The sequence below is a fragment of the Rhinatrema bivittatum genome, chromosome 1 (assembly GCF_901001135.1).
Source record: "Rhinatrema bivittatum chromosome 1, aRhiBiv1.1, whole genome shotgun sequence".
NCBI lineage: Eukaryota > Metazoa > Chordata > Amphibia > Gymnophiona > Rhinatrematidae > Rhinatrema > Rhinatrema bivittatum.
Window position 1 is genome coordinate 760,882,730 of NC_042615.1, and position 16,326 is coordinate 760,899,055.

Sequence of the window (16,326 nt, forward strand, 5' to 3'; positions counted from 1 at the left end):
TCCTTAGAGCCTCCTTATTAGCGTGGGCCCTAATTTAAATACAGAATCGTGCGCCCAGGAGATCGGGCGTTCATCTCGGAGCGCCGGCTCTCCCACGGACTTTATTGAATGGGCCTGATAGAAACACTCACACTTAGGCTCCCATCTCACATACACATACACACAACCCAGACTCATATTCTTACATAGGATCCTGAGTGTGGGTATTCCTATTCTCATATGTTCACACATGGTCCCATTCTCTCTCTCACACACACTGACACTGTTGTGTTTCTGGCCAGTGCCTGTGCTCCCCTCCACCAGAGGATACCAGTGACCCTGGCTGCAAATTACCTGCACATCTTTGGTCCTTGGCCTCTGCCCCTCAGGGAACCAAGGCAAGCTTTCTTCCCTGGCTGGCCAAGCCCCTCTCTTCTGCCTATACCACACGCAGACTCCTGCCCTACTTAATCCTGCCTCTTCCATGCCTCAGTGCTTTGGCATCACGTTCCCTAGCTCATTCTCTGTATTTCCTCATGGCCTTTGGACCTTCTGACTCTTGTTTCCTGGTTCCCATGCCTGTCCTGTGGCCCCCTGGCTTTGTCTTGTCAGGCCTACCTGAAACTCCTAAGTCTCTCCCTATTTATAGGCCTCTTTCTACCTTCCCCCGTGGAGTTTTCCTTGCCTATGCTGCCTTCAGGCATTCTATGTTCCATCTTCTCTGTAGTCCTTGTCGTGGTTTCTCCTGTCTTGTCCTGGCCTGCCTCCTGTGTTCCAGTTCCATGCTTATCTGCATCCAGCTCCACATTTACCTTCACCATGTTCCTGTGTTTTAGTCAGCTCTTACCTGCACCCAAGCTCCAGTCCGTTCCAATTGTTACAGTCCACTCCTACCCGCATCCAGTTCCCCATTTACCCACATTCTGTTCTTGTATTCCAGTTCTACCCTTACCTGCATGCAATTCCAGTATTTGAGCTCCGATCCAGCCTCCCCTTTGCTCCAGAGCTCCAGCCATACCTTCACCTTCCTCAAGAGCTCCATCCCAGCCTGTACTTTGCTCCAGCGCACTCTGTTCCTGAGCTCCAGCACTGTCTGCACTTGTTCCTCACTTTCCAGCCTCACATAGCCATTCACACTTAGCTCCAGCCTTGCCCTCCTGGAGGTGGTGTTCACCACACCCACCCAAACCCAGGCTCCCTTTCTCACATACACATATGCTCCCGTTCTCTCTCTCTCTCACACACACACACACACACACACACACACACACACCTATATTATCACACACTGACACATATACTTCTTAGGCTCCTATCTCACCCACACATACACCCAAGCCTGGCTCCCATTCTTACACACAAATACCTATACTCAGGCTTCCATTCTTACATGTACCCACACAAGCCAGGCTCCCATTCTTACATGCACACAGATGTTAGACTCCCATTCTCACACATACGCAATCTTGGGTCCTGTTCTCAAATACACACATGAGGCCTCACTGTCAAACCCCCCCTCTTCTGCCTCCATAGCAATGGGCTTCTATGCTGTCCTTTCTTTTTGCTGGCAGCAGTGCCTGTGGCAGTCTTACAGTAGTAGGCCTCCTTTGGCCCCCCCCAATGATGGGCTGCTGTGGTGGGCCTTCTCATTTTCCATCACAGGACTGGGTTCCCTTGTTGCCCTTGCTTTGGTTGCCTTCTCCTTTAGCCAGTGTGATGATGGACTCTATACTAGCCATTCTTAATGTAACCGTCTCTTTTTAGTCAGTAAGGAGGCCCAGACAACTGATCCGTAAAGATAGACTTTTATTGCCAGCAAGATGCAGCTAAGACAAAGGCTCAGTACAACTGCATGCCACGCCCCCTTCGGAGCAAACTTTTATGCACTTTACAACTCTTATCTTTCACACATGCGTTCTGGTTTTTGCTGAACAAACATTTCACAAATTGCTGAACAAGCATTAGCTAGCGTGGTCCTCTAGTAGGTGTAGCTTATGATCAGACTATTGTTTCGTCATTTAATTGATGTGTTAGACATTTTACATCAGCATTCGTATTAATACAATACAAAGTATTATTCCAAAATGGAGTTACGTTACGTTACGCTAAAAGTTAGTGCGCCACTGCGTCACTACGCATTACGTATCATTTGCGTTGCAAATATTAGTACGTTCAAGATGGCTGTGCGTTTCACTGCTGGCATGATTAGTCGGAGGATGTTCAGTTGTTCGTTCGTACTTCAGGGGGGTCACGAAATTGAACCCCTTCATTCCCCCCTTTGATACTTCAACTTTGAAGAGAAGGCAGAAGTATCACTTTATATCTGGAAAGTAACTGAAACGACAAATAAGAATTAGTACCAGTGACATTGAATGTGAGCCCTAATATGTTGTTAGGTCGTTGGTTGCTTCACGGGTTTGAGACGGGTGGACCCTATTGGTGTCACCCCCCTTTGTAGCCCGACTTACCCCAACAACACGGTGGCTCCATTATGGTAATGCTTAGAGGTTAGAGTTTATTAGAATTATAAGTTAGTAGTTAGGTACTCTTTATCAGAATCAGTATCCGAATCATTGTTAGTGTCGTAGTCAGAAGAATCAGATGAAGGGAATGTGGAGACAGACACATACTTATTAATCATCATGACGTGAGCAGCTGCTCGCCAATCAGCAATATTTTCAATCATGGATCGGAGATGTCTAAAAATAAGAGGGAGACAAATAGGAAATAGAATGCATGTCAAAACAAGAAGTATCAGAGGAAAGAGGAGTTCTTTAAGGCCTGGAATGGAAGTGAGCCAGTTGGGCAAGGAACCTGTCCAGTCAAGGATTCCAGTGCACGTCTGCACTGGTACATGTGCCAGGCGAATCATTCGATCAGTAATCTCCTCAATGACTTTACTCTTGTCATCTACCTGTAAACAACAGTTAGAAAGATTAAATTTGCCACATACACCACCTTCCTGGGCTAGGAGGTAGTCCAAAGCCAATCGATTTTGGTAGACAGCTGTTATAATTTTAGTGTTTTGCTTGGCTAAGATGTTGAGAGCCAAGGCAGAATCATTTGTCAGGAGTTCCAGTACTGCTTGGAGTCTTATAATTCGATTGAGCATATAGATAGGTGTTCTATATCCATAAGAACCATCCTCAGCCCAGGTGGCCGGACCATAGTATTGTACAATTCGTTCAGGAGGCCACTCTTGATCTTTCCAATCTCCTATGGATACTTTAGGAGTGCTTCGGCGTTTGTTGGGTCTCATGGGACTGTATACTGGAACACCTAAGGTTTCCCCAGCAGTGATGGGAAGTAGGAAGAAACTTGGCCGAATTGTAGCCAAGAAGCAAGTTCCATACCAGCTTGTTGGTAATTGTTCATAGGCTCTTCGTCCACATACATAATAATAACCATCTGGAGCATTGAAAATGGTAGTAGCAACGCCCGCAGCTGTCCATGTCTTGTTCAAAGTCGATTCAGTCCAGATGGGAGTAGGCATGGTAGAATTTTCAGTCTGCCACCATGTCTGGGTGGTAAGGTTGGCAGTAAGAACTCCTGTGCATGGAGAATTTCCAACAGGCACGGTATAGATGCGTGAATGTTGTCGAGAGATACATAGTCTGCCAATAACATCAGTCTGTAGCGCCCACTCATATGGATGAGATTTACGGTTGTAGGTTACAGTGGTATTCAAGGTGTTAAGATCAGATTGGAATGTTTCCTTGGCTTCCCATGGCCATTGCTCTCCTGTATCTGTTCCTCCACATACAAAACAGTTCTTGACTTCGAGAGAGAGAGCTATGTTTTCTGCCAAATTGACAAACAGGTTTTTTACTTGCTGAGAAATTGTATGTTTCTTTAGTTCCTCAGTGGCATGAGATATTTCATCGAAGAAGGATTGATAACCCACCACAGTAGTCTGGTGAATAATTGGACGAGGTTTGTCTCTCCGCTGAGTGATGGTAATGTAGGTCATAGGGTCTTTTCCAGTTCCGTCGATACCAAATCCCCAAGTATCTTGCCAAGGGAATCCTTCACTTCTTAGAGGCCATTGTATAGATACTGTATTACCATTTACTGCAGTTAACCGTCCTATTCCGTGGCAGCCATGGTAATCTCCTCCGGTGTAATCACAAACTAGAGCCCATCCTGACAGTGTCAGGTCCCCTCCGCATGGTAGCCAACTGGATGGATTAGCTGCACGGTTGTATGGGCAGAGGTATTTGTGATTGTAGACATAGGAATTTTTCCAGGCTTGAGACCCACAGTGGAGTGCATTTGGGTGTTTATCAATGGCTTCACAGGCATCGAACGTTATTGTGACAATCGTTTCACTTCCCATAAGAACCTTAGTGGAGTTGATGTAGTACAAGATGCCCTTTCCTTCTGGGACAATACTTGATGTGTAGCTCTTTGGTAGACCTGCAGTGAGGGTGATGTTGTAGTACTTAGGAGTTGTTGGGGTATGACAGATGACTTTGCCAGTTTCTAAACATCGATGGAAGGATTGATAGCCTTGAGTAGTATTCAGGGCACAAGCAGGTAGTGTGGCACAGGAAGTTGGTGGTTGAGATTGGTGGATGATTGTTGAGACAACTTGAAATCCAGTTTGAGTGGTAGTACGAATTAGCTTGATACATTCTGTGCAATTCTTGCTCAAGGACAGGAAAACAGAAGTAGTCTGTGTACAGAAGAGTAGTAAGTGAATGTAGAAGATGGATGCAACGTAGATCTTGGAAGTCGGAATCTGTGACATTGCTTTATGACGTAGATGGTTGCATTCATAAGTAATGGATTCTGAAAGGAAGGAGAGAAATGGACACATTAATATTTAGCTGCAGTTACTGATATCTTTTTACTCAGGACTAGCATTGGGCCTGCCTTGGGTGAATCTTAATTTGTGGTCTCCAATCCTGGAGACCTGCCAGTTGGGTGAAGCTGGTTTGAGACGTGTCCAATGAATCCATGAAGAACATCCAAAAACTTTGACAGCTGTTGGAGTAGTTTAGTAATACAGTGTACGGCCCTTTCCATCGGGGCTGGAGGAAATCAGACTCATCCCAGTCTTTTATCCACACCGAATTCCCGATCTGGTATGGATGAATCGGGGTTAGCAGGACTAATGGTTCAGTGTCGCAGGTGTAATTTTGAATCGCAATAACTGTGTTATATAGTCCTTTGAGTTGGTTACTGAGAGACATTTCCCCTTGTATTTGCAGCGATTCAGGAAAAGATGGAAGAGGTGGAGGCCTTGCGTACATCATTTCATAAGGTGTTAAACCCGACTTCCGTGGAGTGCATCGGACATGTAGTAGAGCTAATGGCAGGATGTCTGGCCATTTAGTCTTTGTTTCCTGACACAATTTAGCGAGCTGATTTTTTAGTGTCCTGTTAGCTCGTTCAACTGCTCCGCTACTTTGAGGTCTCCAGGCGCAGTGCAGATGCCATCGGATGCCCAGAATTTGACTCAGGCGTCGCGTGACTTCACTGGTGAAAGCTGGTCCATTATCTGAATTTATCTGCCGGGGTAATCCGTATCGTGGAAAAATTTTATGGAGAAGCAATGTTACTACTTCCTTGGCAGTCTCAGTTCGCGTGGGTATGGCTTCGATCCATCCGGTATAAGTACAGATAGCTACCAGCATTGCTTTGTATCTTTTTGAAGCAGTCATGTGGGTGAAGTCGATTTGACAAACTTGAAACGGAGTTGTTCCTCGTAGTATATGTCCAGGAGCTGGACCAGGTCCATTTCTGGGATTGTTTCTTGCACAGGTAACACATTGATTGACAGCATATTTAGTTAGCTGAAAGAGTCTATTAATGTAGTAAGTTTTTGCCAACAGTGTTGCTAATGCATCTCGACCGAGATGGGTTTTATTATGGGCTTCTCTGACAACAGTCCATGCCAGTGCGTCGGGTATCCACACCCTATCTTCTTGTACAATCCACCACCCATCCTGCTGATGAAATTGTTCAGTTTGTGCCCAATCATTTTCTTCCGCTGAATAAATGGGGGTTTCATTCGTGAACTGTAGAAGTGGGCAAGTGGGAGTTGAAGTATGTGGTGATTGCACACGTGCTGCTTCTTTCGCAGTCTTATCTGCCCATTGGTTTCCTTTGGCAATGGGATCAGTTCTCCCTGTATGGGCTTTACAATGCATGACAGCTACCTTCTTTGGTGCCCATACAGAGTCTAGCAATTGATGTATCTCCGATGCATTAGCTATTTGTTTCCCTTCTGCAGTTAGGAATCCTCGTTCCTTGTATAAAGCTCCATGCACTTGGATCGTAAGGAAAGCGTACTTTGAATCAGTATAAATATTTACAGTTTTTCCTTCTGCCAACTGCAGAGCCCTTGTGAGCGCAATTAGTTCAGCTTTTTGCGCTGATGTCCCTGAGGGTAGGGGTTCGGCTTCAACAATGTCGTCCGCAGAGACTACAGCATACCCAGCGACCCTGATTCCATTTATAACCTGGCTGCTTCCATCAGTGAATAAAGTCCAAGCTCCTTGCCAGGGTTGGTCGCGTAAGTCGGGTCGGCTGGAATGTACTGTTGCCATAATTTCCCCACATTTATGAGTAACTGAAGTGGAGGTTGGGAGTAAAGTTGCAGGATTCAGATTTTTACTGTCCTGTATTTGAATTTCTGGAGTTTCACATAATAAAGCTTGGTACTTTACAAGACGTGAATTTGTCATCCATTTTGGCCCATGAGTTTCTAGCAGTCCTTGGATAGTATGAGGAGTTGTTACTTGTAAAGTTTGTCCAAATGTTAGCTTAACAGCTTCGGGTATCAGTAGACATGCAGCAGCAATGCTTCGGAGGCATCCCGGCCATCCTTTTGACACATTGTCCATTCCTTTTGACAGATATGCAACAGGTCGTTCCCATGAGCCTAAGGTTTGAGTCAATACCCCTATGGCCATGCCTTTTTTCTCGTCGACGAATAGATGGAATGGTTTCATCACATCTGGCAATTCTAAGGCAGGTGGTTCAATTAAGGCTTCTTTTAGTTGACGTAAGCTTGCCAGTTCGTTTCCTTCCCATTGGAAGGGTTGAGATTCTGCCTCTTTACCCCGAAGCTTGTCGTACAGGGGTTGGGCAATAACTGCATAGTTAGCAATCCACAGCCTACAGTATCCTGCAGCTCCAAGGAACGCTCGGAGCTCTTTCTTGCAAGTGGGTACAGGTTGATCTCTTATAGAACTGGTGCGAGAAACTCCCAGACAACGGGTTCCTCCACGTATTTGGAAGCCTAAATACTCTACTTCCAATTCACAGATTTGCGCTTTCTTTTTACTTGCACGATACCCTTTTGAGTACAACGTCTTTAGCAGCTGAAGAGTGGATACCGCACATTCGAGGTACGTCTCTCGAAACAACAGAAGGTCATCCACGTATTGTATGACTGGCCCATACTTTACTTGATACATCTTTAAGTCTTTTGCCAGTTGCTCACCGAACAGCGTAGGTGAGTGCCTAAACCCTTGAGGCAACCGAGTCCATGTGTACTGCTGCTTTACTCCAGTATGTGCATCTTCCCATGTGAAAGCAAAAGTCTTTTGACATTCCTCCGCCACCGGGACGGAGAAGAAGGCATCTTTGAGATCAATGACACTGTACCACTTTGATGCAGGAGAGACTTGAGCCAGGATTGAGTACGGATTTGGGACGAGGGCTACTAGATCTGCTACTTGACTATTCACTTTTCTTAAGTCTTGTACTGGTCGATAGTCATTAGATCCAGGCTTCTTTACTGGCAACAAAGGGGTGTTCCAAGCAGATCGGATTCGCCGGAGAATGCCCAAATCATACAGTCTTTGCAGGTGTATCTGGATTCCTTGTCTGGCCATATACGGAATGGGGTATTGAGATTGATTTATCACCTGTGCATTCTGTTTCATCTCGATCCAAATAGGGGTAGCGTTGATGGCTATTCCTCCTGGGTTTTGTTCAGCCCATACTTTAGGTATACTGTCCATTAGCTGTCTGCGCTTTTCGTTGAGGACGGTGTTTTCTCCATATCGGTGCGTAGTGATATGTTCGACTATGGGGAGATGTAATCTCCATTCTTCTTGGAGTGGACAAATGAGAGAGACTGGGTTGTCAGCGAAGAATGCTCTGATTTCTCCAGTCGATTCGAATTGTAAGTTGGCTCTTAATTTACAAAGAAGGTCTCTCCCTATGAGGGGAACTGGGCATCCCGGGACGTAGAGAAACTGATGGGATACTAATTGTCCTCCCACTCGAACCTGTCGTTTCTGGAGAAAGGGAGCGATAAGTGGCTTTCCAGAGGCCCCTACAATAGAAATGTTTTTCGACGTGGGCGTGGTAATAGCGGTAGTCATGACTGATCTTTGTGCCCCGGTATCTAACAATCCCTTAAATGTCTCAGTCCCTACTTTGATTTCTACTAAGGGATCGAATGGAAGAATTCCCTTCTCTAGTCATGCTTCACTACTGTCTTCGCCAGAGGTTTCTCCTACAGCCATCTGCCATTCAGCTTCCTTTGGTTTGGACGGAGTATATCCTTCCTACTTCATTTGCAGGGACTCTGGGCACTCAGACTTCCAGTGTCCTTCTTGTCTGCAGTATGCACATTGATTGGCTCCCAACGGCATCCTCCCTCCCCTAAACGATCCTCCTCTACTTACTCGTCCTCTGGGCGGTCCCCTGGAGGGCGACCTGCCCCTTCCTCTCGGCCCAGGATATCCCTGATAGTGCCTGGACGAGCTTCCGAAATTAGTTTCTTCCAGCGCTGCGGCTAACAGACTAACACTTTCTCTTAACTTTCTACTTTCTTTCTTTCCTTCTTGTCTCCGTCCGGCTCTCGGTTTACATAAACTCTGTCAGCCATGGCTTTTAACTGGCTAATAGTCATTCCCTCAAATCCTTCTGATTTCTGTAACTTCCGGCGGATATCGGGACAGGATTGTCCGACAAAGCTCATCACTATGACGGACTGACTCTTGGGGTCCTCTGGGTCGAATGGACTGTATTGCCGATATGCATCCATCAATCTCTCCAAAAAGATTCCGGGAGTCTCGTCTCTCCCTTGCACCACGTCGTGGATCTTCCCCATATTCATGACTTTCTGCTTTCCTTTCTTTAAAGCTCCGAGAAAGGCGACTTGATATGCAGCAATGCGGGCTCGCCCTGCAGCCGTCTGGAAATCCCAGTTGGGATCGGCGACAGGGGCATGCTCTCTTACTACTTCATCTGGATTACCGTCTGACCCGGCTCCCAGCCGAGCTGCTTCTTCCATGTTTAATTGTATTTGTCGGCGTTCTTCAGTGGTAAAAAGGATGGAGGCGAGATGCCGAATGTCAGCCCAGTTAGGGTTATGGGCTGCAAAAATTCCTCGTAAAAAATCTAGCATCTGATCTGGATTATCAGCGTAAGAGGGGCCAAGCTGTTTCCAGTTAAAAAGATCACTGGAAGTGAAAGGTATGTAAGTAAACAACTTTATAGTTTGCGTAGTATTATACTCGTTTTCTTCAGTAGGGACCACGGGAACTATGGTGGTTGTTTCTCTAATTGGTAGTTGCAAACTTGCGGCTTGGGTTTTACTGCGAGTGCCGCCTGACACGGACGACTCGCCGCCGTCTTCAACTTTTGCCGCCGCCGCTTCCGCTTCAAGCCGTACTTCGGGAACCGGCATTATTTCATGATCAACTTGGGCATCGGCGGGAGCTGGGGGATCTGGTGGCGCATTATATGATTGAGGGTAGCTAGGGGCATAGGGTGGCGGCAGAAGATCTTCTGCGTCAGGCAGTACTGCAGGCGGCAGGGGTTTAACTTTTTTTTCTTGAGTCCGTGAATTCCCTTGCACTACAAACATGGCCGCCGCAGATGACGCATGGTCTTTTATTCCCAAGATGGCCGCCCTTCCCTTTCTTTTCCGGTTTGGGGACTTCCGGTCTCCCATTTTGTTCACTTGCGCCACCATTACGAGGGCGGCTCCCTCCACTAACTTCTTTGCCCACTTCGGAGGATTCTCAATAACTGCAATCCAAGCAGTTATGTATGGCTTATCCTCAGGGCAACCCGGATTCTCTTCTTTCTCAACTATTTTCAGGACCCTTGTGGCCGTTTGGAAATTGAAAGTTCCTTCCGGAGGCCAATTTACACACAAACCGGGCCACCTATGGGTGCATCGCTGAATCATTCCGGGCTTCGTACATTTACGTTTATCGAACACTTCACTATAGTGTTCCGTCATAACTTTTAGTGGAGTTGAATAGTGCCCTCCCATTAGGATAGAATCACAGACAAAGGAGGGAAGGGAAGACGGATAGGTAAGGGGTCCGTACCCGTCAGACACAAAGGGTCACACTTGCCCCGACTAGAACGCGGTCGCCCGGTCTAGAACTGCGAGGCCATTCACTCTCTTTCACACAACGAGAAACCTATTCCCGCTATTCTATGCGTTACTTATATTTTTTTCCTTTCCTTTTATGCGCGTGGCTTTCGGAATGCAATTCCTACCAAACCACCGCTTGGGGTGTGATCAAAGCCCCCTCGGTCTGCCTGGGATGGACCAGTTATTTGCTACTCTTTTATCTATTCTTCACTTATTTCACTGTTCCCCATAATACTCGCCTGCAGGGTTCTTCCGATCGTCACGAAAGCCTTCTTCCCGGATCACCAGCCCAGAGGTCTCAGAAGAATTTCTGTGGAACAGTCCCCTCAGAAACCTGATCGCTGAACTCAGCGGTGGCCACTCAACAGGTACGTCTGGGGGATCGCTCCGCCACCAAACTACCGGACCAACTGGGGGGCTAAAATAGCGTCCCCAGTACCTCCTGGCTGGCTCGCCAAATGTAACCGTCTCTTTTTAGTCAGTAAGGAGGCCCAGACAACTGATCCGTAAAGATAGACTTTTATTGCCAGCAAGATGCAGCTAAGACAAAGGCTCAGTACAACTGCATGCCACGCCCCCTTCGGAGCAAACTTTTATGCACTTTACAACTCTTATCTTTCACACATGCGTTCTGGTTTTTGCTGAACAAACATTTCACAAATTGCTGAACAAGCATTAGCTAGCGTCGTCCTCTAGTAGGTGTAGCTTATGATCAGACTATTGTTTCGTCATTTAATTGACGTGTTAGACATTTTACATCGGCATTCGTATTAATACAATACAAAGTATTATTCCAAAATGGAGTTACGTTACGCTAAAAGTTAGTGCGCCACTGCGTCACTACGCATTACGTATCATTTGCGTTGCAAATATTAGTACGTTCAAGATGGCTGTGCGTTTCACTGCTGGCATGATTAGTCGGAGTATGTTCAGTTGTTCGTTCGTACTTCAGGGGGGTCACGAAATTGAACCCCTTCATTAATACTTCTGCTGGGGGTCCGGCAGCCCTGGTGCAGTAGGTAACTGCACTGTCATCTGAGCTCTTATTTTGCATTCTCTAATAAATTAAAAACCACTCTCCTGCTGCGAGGGAGGGGGAGCACAGAGATGAGCATACTGCAGTGGTGAGAGGAAGCAGGGGCTGCTGCTGGGTGAGAGGAGGAAAAGAGAGGGAAGTTAGGCAGGGAGAAATTGTGAGTTAGTGGGGAGCGATAGCGTGAGATGGAAGGATGAGGCGGGCTGCTGTATGGGGGCGGGGGAGGAGAGAGAAGGAGATGCACCAGCTCTTCTAATGTTCATGAGTTGAAAACTTTCTCTTGGCAGAAACTTCACGTGCAGGCTAGTCAAGCACATGACCTAGGCACAGTTAGCAGGAAAAGGAGCAGCTTTCTTAAAATCATCGCCCACAGTCCGTGTCTGACAAAGTGAACAGTTTTTAAAACTAAACGGCAAAACTTTCTAAAAGGTTAGAGGGCGCCCCCCGCCAGCGTCCGTCCCCCTTCTGCTCTCATCTCCGCCTCCCGCAGGCCCGAGTGCCACATCCTCCGCTGACGTCAGCGACCGCCGCCATATTGGCGAAGCCTCGGCTCCCACTGAGTACGGAGGAGCTGTCGCCGCTGGCGAGTTTAGCGGCAGGGGGCAGAGGAGCGCAAACGCCGGGGCAAAGTAGACCGCAGCTCCCCGCCCCCCTCCCCCCCGAGCGGCTTCATGACTCGCTTGGACCCGGCCGGTCGCAGATAGCCCGCCTCCGTGCGTTCTTCCCCCTTGCGGTCGTTGCTCGGTTGCCGGTCTCTTTCTTTCCCTTCCTTCCCCCACCCCCTCCCCCCCGCGCGGGGCTCGGGAAGAGCGAGCAGAGCCCGGGAGGGAGGTAGTGGCGGGATGACGTCCCTGACTCAGCGAAGCTCGGGCCTGGTGCAGCGCCGTACGGAGGCCTCGCGCAGCGCGGCGGCCGATAAGGAGAAGGTGGCCGACGGCGACGAGGAGGAAAGTCGCCGGGAGGAGCAGGACGACGACGAGAAGGGAGACTCGAAGGAGACGCGCCTCACGCTCATGGAGGAGGTGCTGCTGCTCGGGCTTAAGGATAGAGAGGTGCGGATCGTCCCCGGGGACGCGGTGGTGGCTTTTTACCCCCCTCTAAGCGGAAAGATGGGGGGTCAGGGGCTTTTACGGGATCTAGAGAGGGGGCTGGCCTGGATCCAGGGGCTGCCGGTGGAACCGTTAGAGCAGAATCTGGGAGTTCCCGGGACCAGGCAGGTTTTTATTCCCTAGGGTATAAAGGCAGGGTTCGAATTCCCAGCTCAGGGTGGATCTGCAGCTCCCAGCGACTTGCTTGCACAGCAAACATGGTGGTTTTTGCCTAGAAAAAGGCTGTAGGTGTGCATTATTTATTTTTCAAGAATAGCTTTAAATTGCATTTATCACACTTTGCTTGACTTAAAGGAAAATGCTTTTGAGATGACCAACTGTGTATGTGTGCGTGCAGGCCTAACTTGCTTTTGCTGTCCTCTAGCCACACCAGATTTTCAGTACACGGGATTAAGGGGAAGGGGTCCAAGAAACAGAACATGACAATGAGTAAAGATCATACGGCCCATCTAATATTATTCCTGTCCACCTTTTTCAAGTTTGTTTATGCTTTCTGCTCTCACAGATCTACAGTCCTTGTCTTATGCTTTCTTGAATTCTGATACTGTTCTTGTCTCCTTCACTGGGATGTTCCATTCATCTACCACCCCCTTGGGTTGTTTTTTTTCCGCACATATTTCCTTAGGTCAGAAGTTCCCAATCCTGTCCTGGAGAGCCCCCAGTCAGTCAGGTTTTTAGGATACCTGAAATGAATATGCATGAGGGAGATTTGCATACATAGCCTCCACTACATGCAAATTTATCTCATACATATTCATTGTAGATATGCTGAAAACCTGACTGGCTGGGGGTCCTCTAGGATGAGTTTGGGAACCTCAGCCTTACATAACTTCTAGTTTTGTTTTTTCAATGCACAAACTTTATTACTTAACTAAATTTCCTAATAATTTAAGTGTTACAAAATAATTTTATCCTATCCATAAAATAGATGTCCTGTGGCTTGTAGGCCCTGAGATTATCTACAGTTGTTTTACCCCTTCATGCTCATCCCATGAACACCTTGTTCTAGAGTCCCCTTTCATTGAACTAGGCCCACCTCCTATGCATTTATTCCTTGAATATATTCAAAAGTGGCTATGATATCCTTTTCCCTCTTTTTCTCTAGGATATACATATTTTGATCTTTGTTTCTCCATATGCTTTATGGTGTAAACCACTGACCATTGTAGTAGCTTCTTTTAGGCTGACTCCTTTTCTTGTTTATATCCTTGTGAAGATGCAGTCTTTGGGACTGTACTCAATATTTTAAAGGAGCTTTCCCAGGGATTTTATTACTTTTTTTTTTATTATTCCTTTCCATATGCATCTTTTTGTTTTTTCCGATGCCGAATCAACTTGGTTGGCTACCTTAAGATTATAGGGTATGATCATACCCACATCCCCCTTTTATGTGTACCAGAACACTTATTAAAATGCTCCCTTAAGTTTTTTCAGCCCAGATGCATAACCTTGCACTTCTTAGCATTAAATCTTAGCTGACAAATTCTAGACCATTCCTTAAGCTTCATTAGGTTACTCCAAGTTTTTCACACCTTCTAGGGTGACTACACTGTTGCAGAACTTGGTATCCTCTGCAAAAGAGAAACCTTTCTCAGTAGCCCTTCCGCAGTACCACTTTTGAAAATGTTGAATGGAACTAGACTGAGGACTAATCCCTACAGCACCCCACTGATAACCTGATTCCTCAGAATGAGCCCTCTACACTGATTCTTGATTCCACCCTCTCAACTAGTTTATAATGCAGTTGATATACTCCTGGGGGAATTGTTTATCAAAAAATTGAAAATTCTGCACATGCAGTTTTATGCACAAAAATTGAAAATTCTGCAACATTCTGTATACTTTATATTGGTCAAAATAACACAATTTATATGACAATCTTCAAGTAATTTAAAATGTAATACAGAAAAAAATTACTTAAAGATGCAGAGTCTTAAATATTTTGAGCAGAATTTCCCTAGAAGTACATTGTAAGAATGTCCCTTCTACCCTCTCGTCCTGCTCCCCTGACTAGTCTCCTTTCACTTTGCCTTTTCAGGCCCCCCAACTCCTCCACTATCTCTAACCCTTCTCTGTAGGCTCAACCCTTTCCAATCTATCTCCAGTTCCAGAGTTTGACTCCTCTCTCAGTACTGTCTCTCACAAAGGCTCTCTGTCCCTTTCTCTCACAGGCTCCCACTCTCTCGTGCATGTACACACCTCCTCATAAAGGCTCCATCTCTCTCTCGCACACAACACCCCCTTACACAGGCAACCTATCTTTCTTATACCCCTGCACATTGGCTCCCTCTCTCACACACACACACACCTACACACAGGCATCTTCTCTCACAGTCAAGCACTCTCACTTCCTCACATACACACACGCCCCTTTTCATACACACCAGCTCCCAATCTCTCACACATACTCATTCCTTTGCAATCTCTTCATTTAGATACCGTCTCTCTGGCACCACACAGCCTCTATTTATTTCAAAAACTTATATTCCACTCATCCACCGGTCTCAGTGGATTACAACAAACATACATATTCAACAGTAGCAATCCACTACACACACTCACTCTCACTGGGGCCTGCTTCATCTTCACCATGAGCGAGATGGTTACCGCTGGCGACATGCTGGGACCTGTACACTTTTCACTGTGATGTGGTATGCCAGGGCCTGCGCTTTCTTTGCCCCGAGCCGGAATGGAATCTGCTCACGGTACGCTGGGTCTTGCTCCATCTTCACCACAGTGAGATGGGGTCCGCTTGCGGCACGCCGGGGTCTGCTCCAAATCAAAGTCTGTGCTCCATAGTAGTGTAGAATTCTCCTAGGAGTAATTATAGGACCCATAACTAGGGTACTCTGTTTATAAGCCACCTATGTGGAACTGTGTCAAAGGCCTTGCTGAAATCCAGGTACAGTACATCTATCACACTTTCTTGATCAATCTCTGGTCATCCAGTCAAAAAAATTGATTAATCTGATAGGACCTACTTCCAGTAAAACCATGCTGTCTTGTATTCTGTAATCCATTGGATTCCAGAAACTGCACGGTCCTGCTTGTATCCTGCCCTTATTCTCTGGAGAACAGGTCATGCCCAGTAACACTATTCTTGGAGATAGTCTCCCATTCAGATCCTGCAAGGGTAACCAGATAGAACACTGAATCACACCACAGGTCCTGAATGTATCTCTTCCCTGCCTCCTCCCATAGATCCTGCAGCTGCTTAACCCAGAGCATAAAAATTGCCTTGCTGGGTCAGACCAAGGTCCATAGATCCCGGCATCCTGACAGTGGTCTTTTCCTCTAGAAACTTGTCCAAACCTCTTATAAACCTCCATTAAGTTAGTTGCCTTGAACACATCCTCTGGCAACAGATTCCACAGCATGATAGTGTGCTGAGATCTGCTGGATTTTAGTTTCATGGAGTGTACTCTTGTTTTAGTATTATTTGAAATGGTAAATAATTGTCCTTTACCCGTTCCACCCTACTCATACTTTTGTAAACTTCTATGGTATCCCATCTGAGCATCTGTTTTCTAAGCTGAAGTGTCCTAGCCTGCGTAGCCTCTCATCATAGGAGAGCTGCTCCATTCCCTTTATCATTTTTATCACCCTCCTCTGCATCTTTTCTAGTTCCACTGTCATTTTAGAGTTGGGGGCGACCAAAACTGCACACAATACTCAAGATGCAGTTGCACCATGGCAATATATTTTCTGTTTTAGTTTCCATGCCTTCTTGGATCATTCCTAACATTCTATTTGCTTTTTTTTTTCTCTGCTGCTACACACTGAGCTGAGGGTTTCAATGTGTTGTCCACAAGAACTCAAAAGTTCCTTTTCCTGAGTAGTGACTC

At 46.5% G+C, this 16,326-nt stretch overlaps 1 protein-coding gene across 1 annotated transcript in view; it reads left to right on the forward strand.

Moving 5' to 3' along the window:
- Window positions 1–11,862: 11,862 nt before the first annotated feature.
- GOLPH3 (golgi phosphoprotein 3) overlaps window positions 11,863–16,326 on the forward strand; it is an 88,738-nt gene continuing 84,274 nt past the window's right edge. The window contains exon 1 of the mRNA XM_029579348.1: window positions 11,863–12,424. Coding sequence (XP_029435208.1) covers window positions 12,215–12,424 — 210 coding nt within the window. The 5' untranslated portion in view covers window positions 11,863–12,214. The remainder of the gene's footprint in view (window positions 12,425–16,326) is intronic.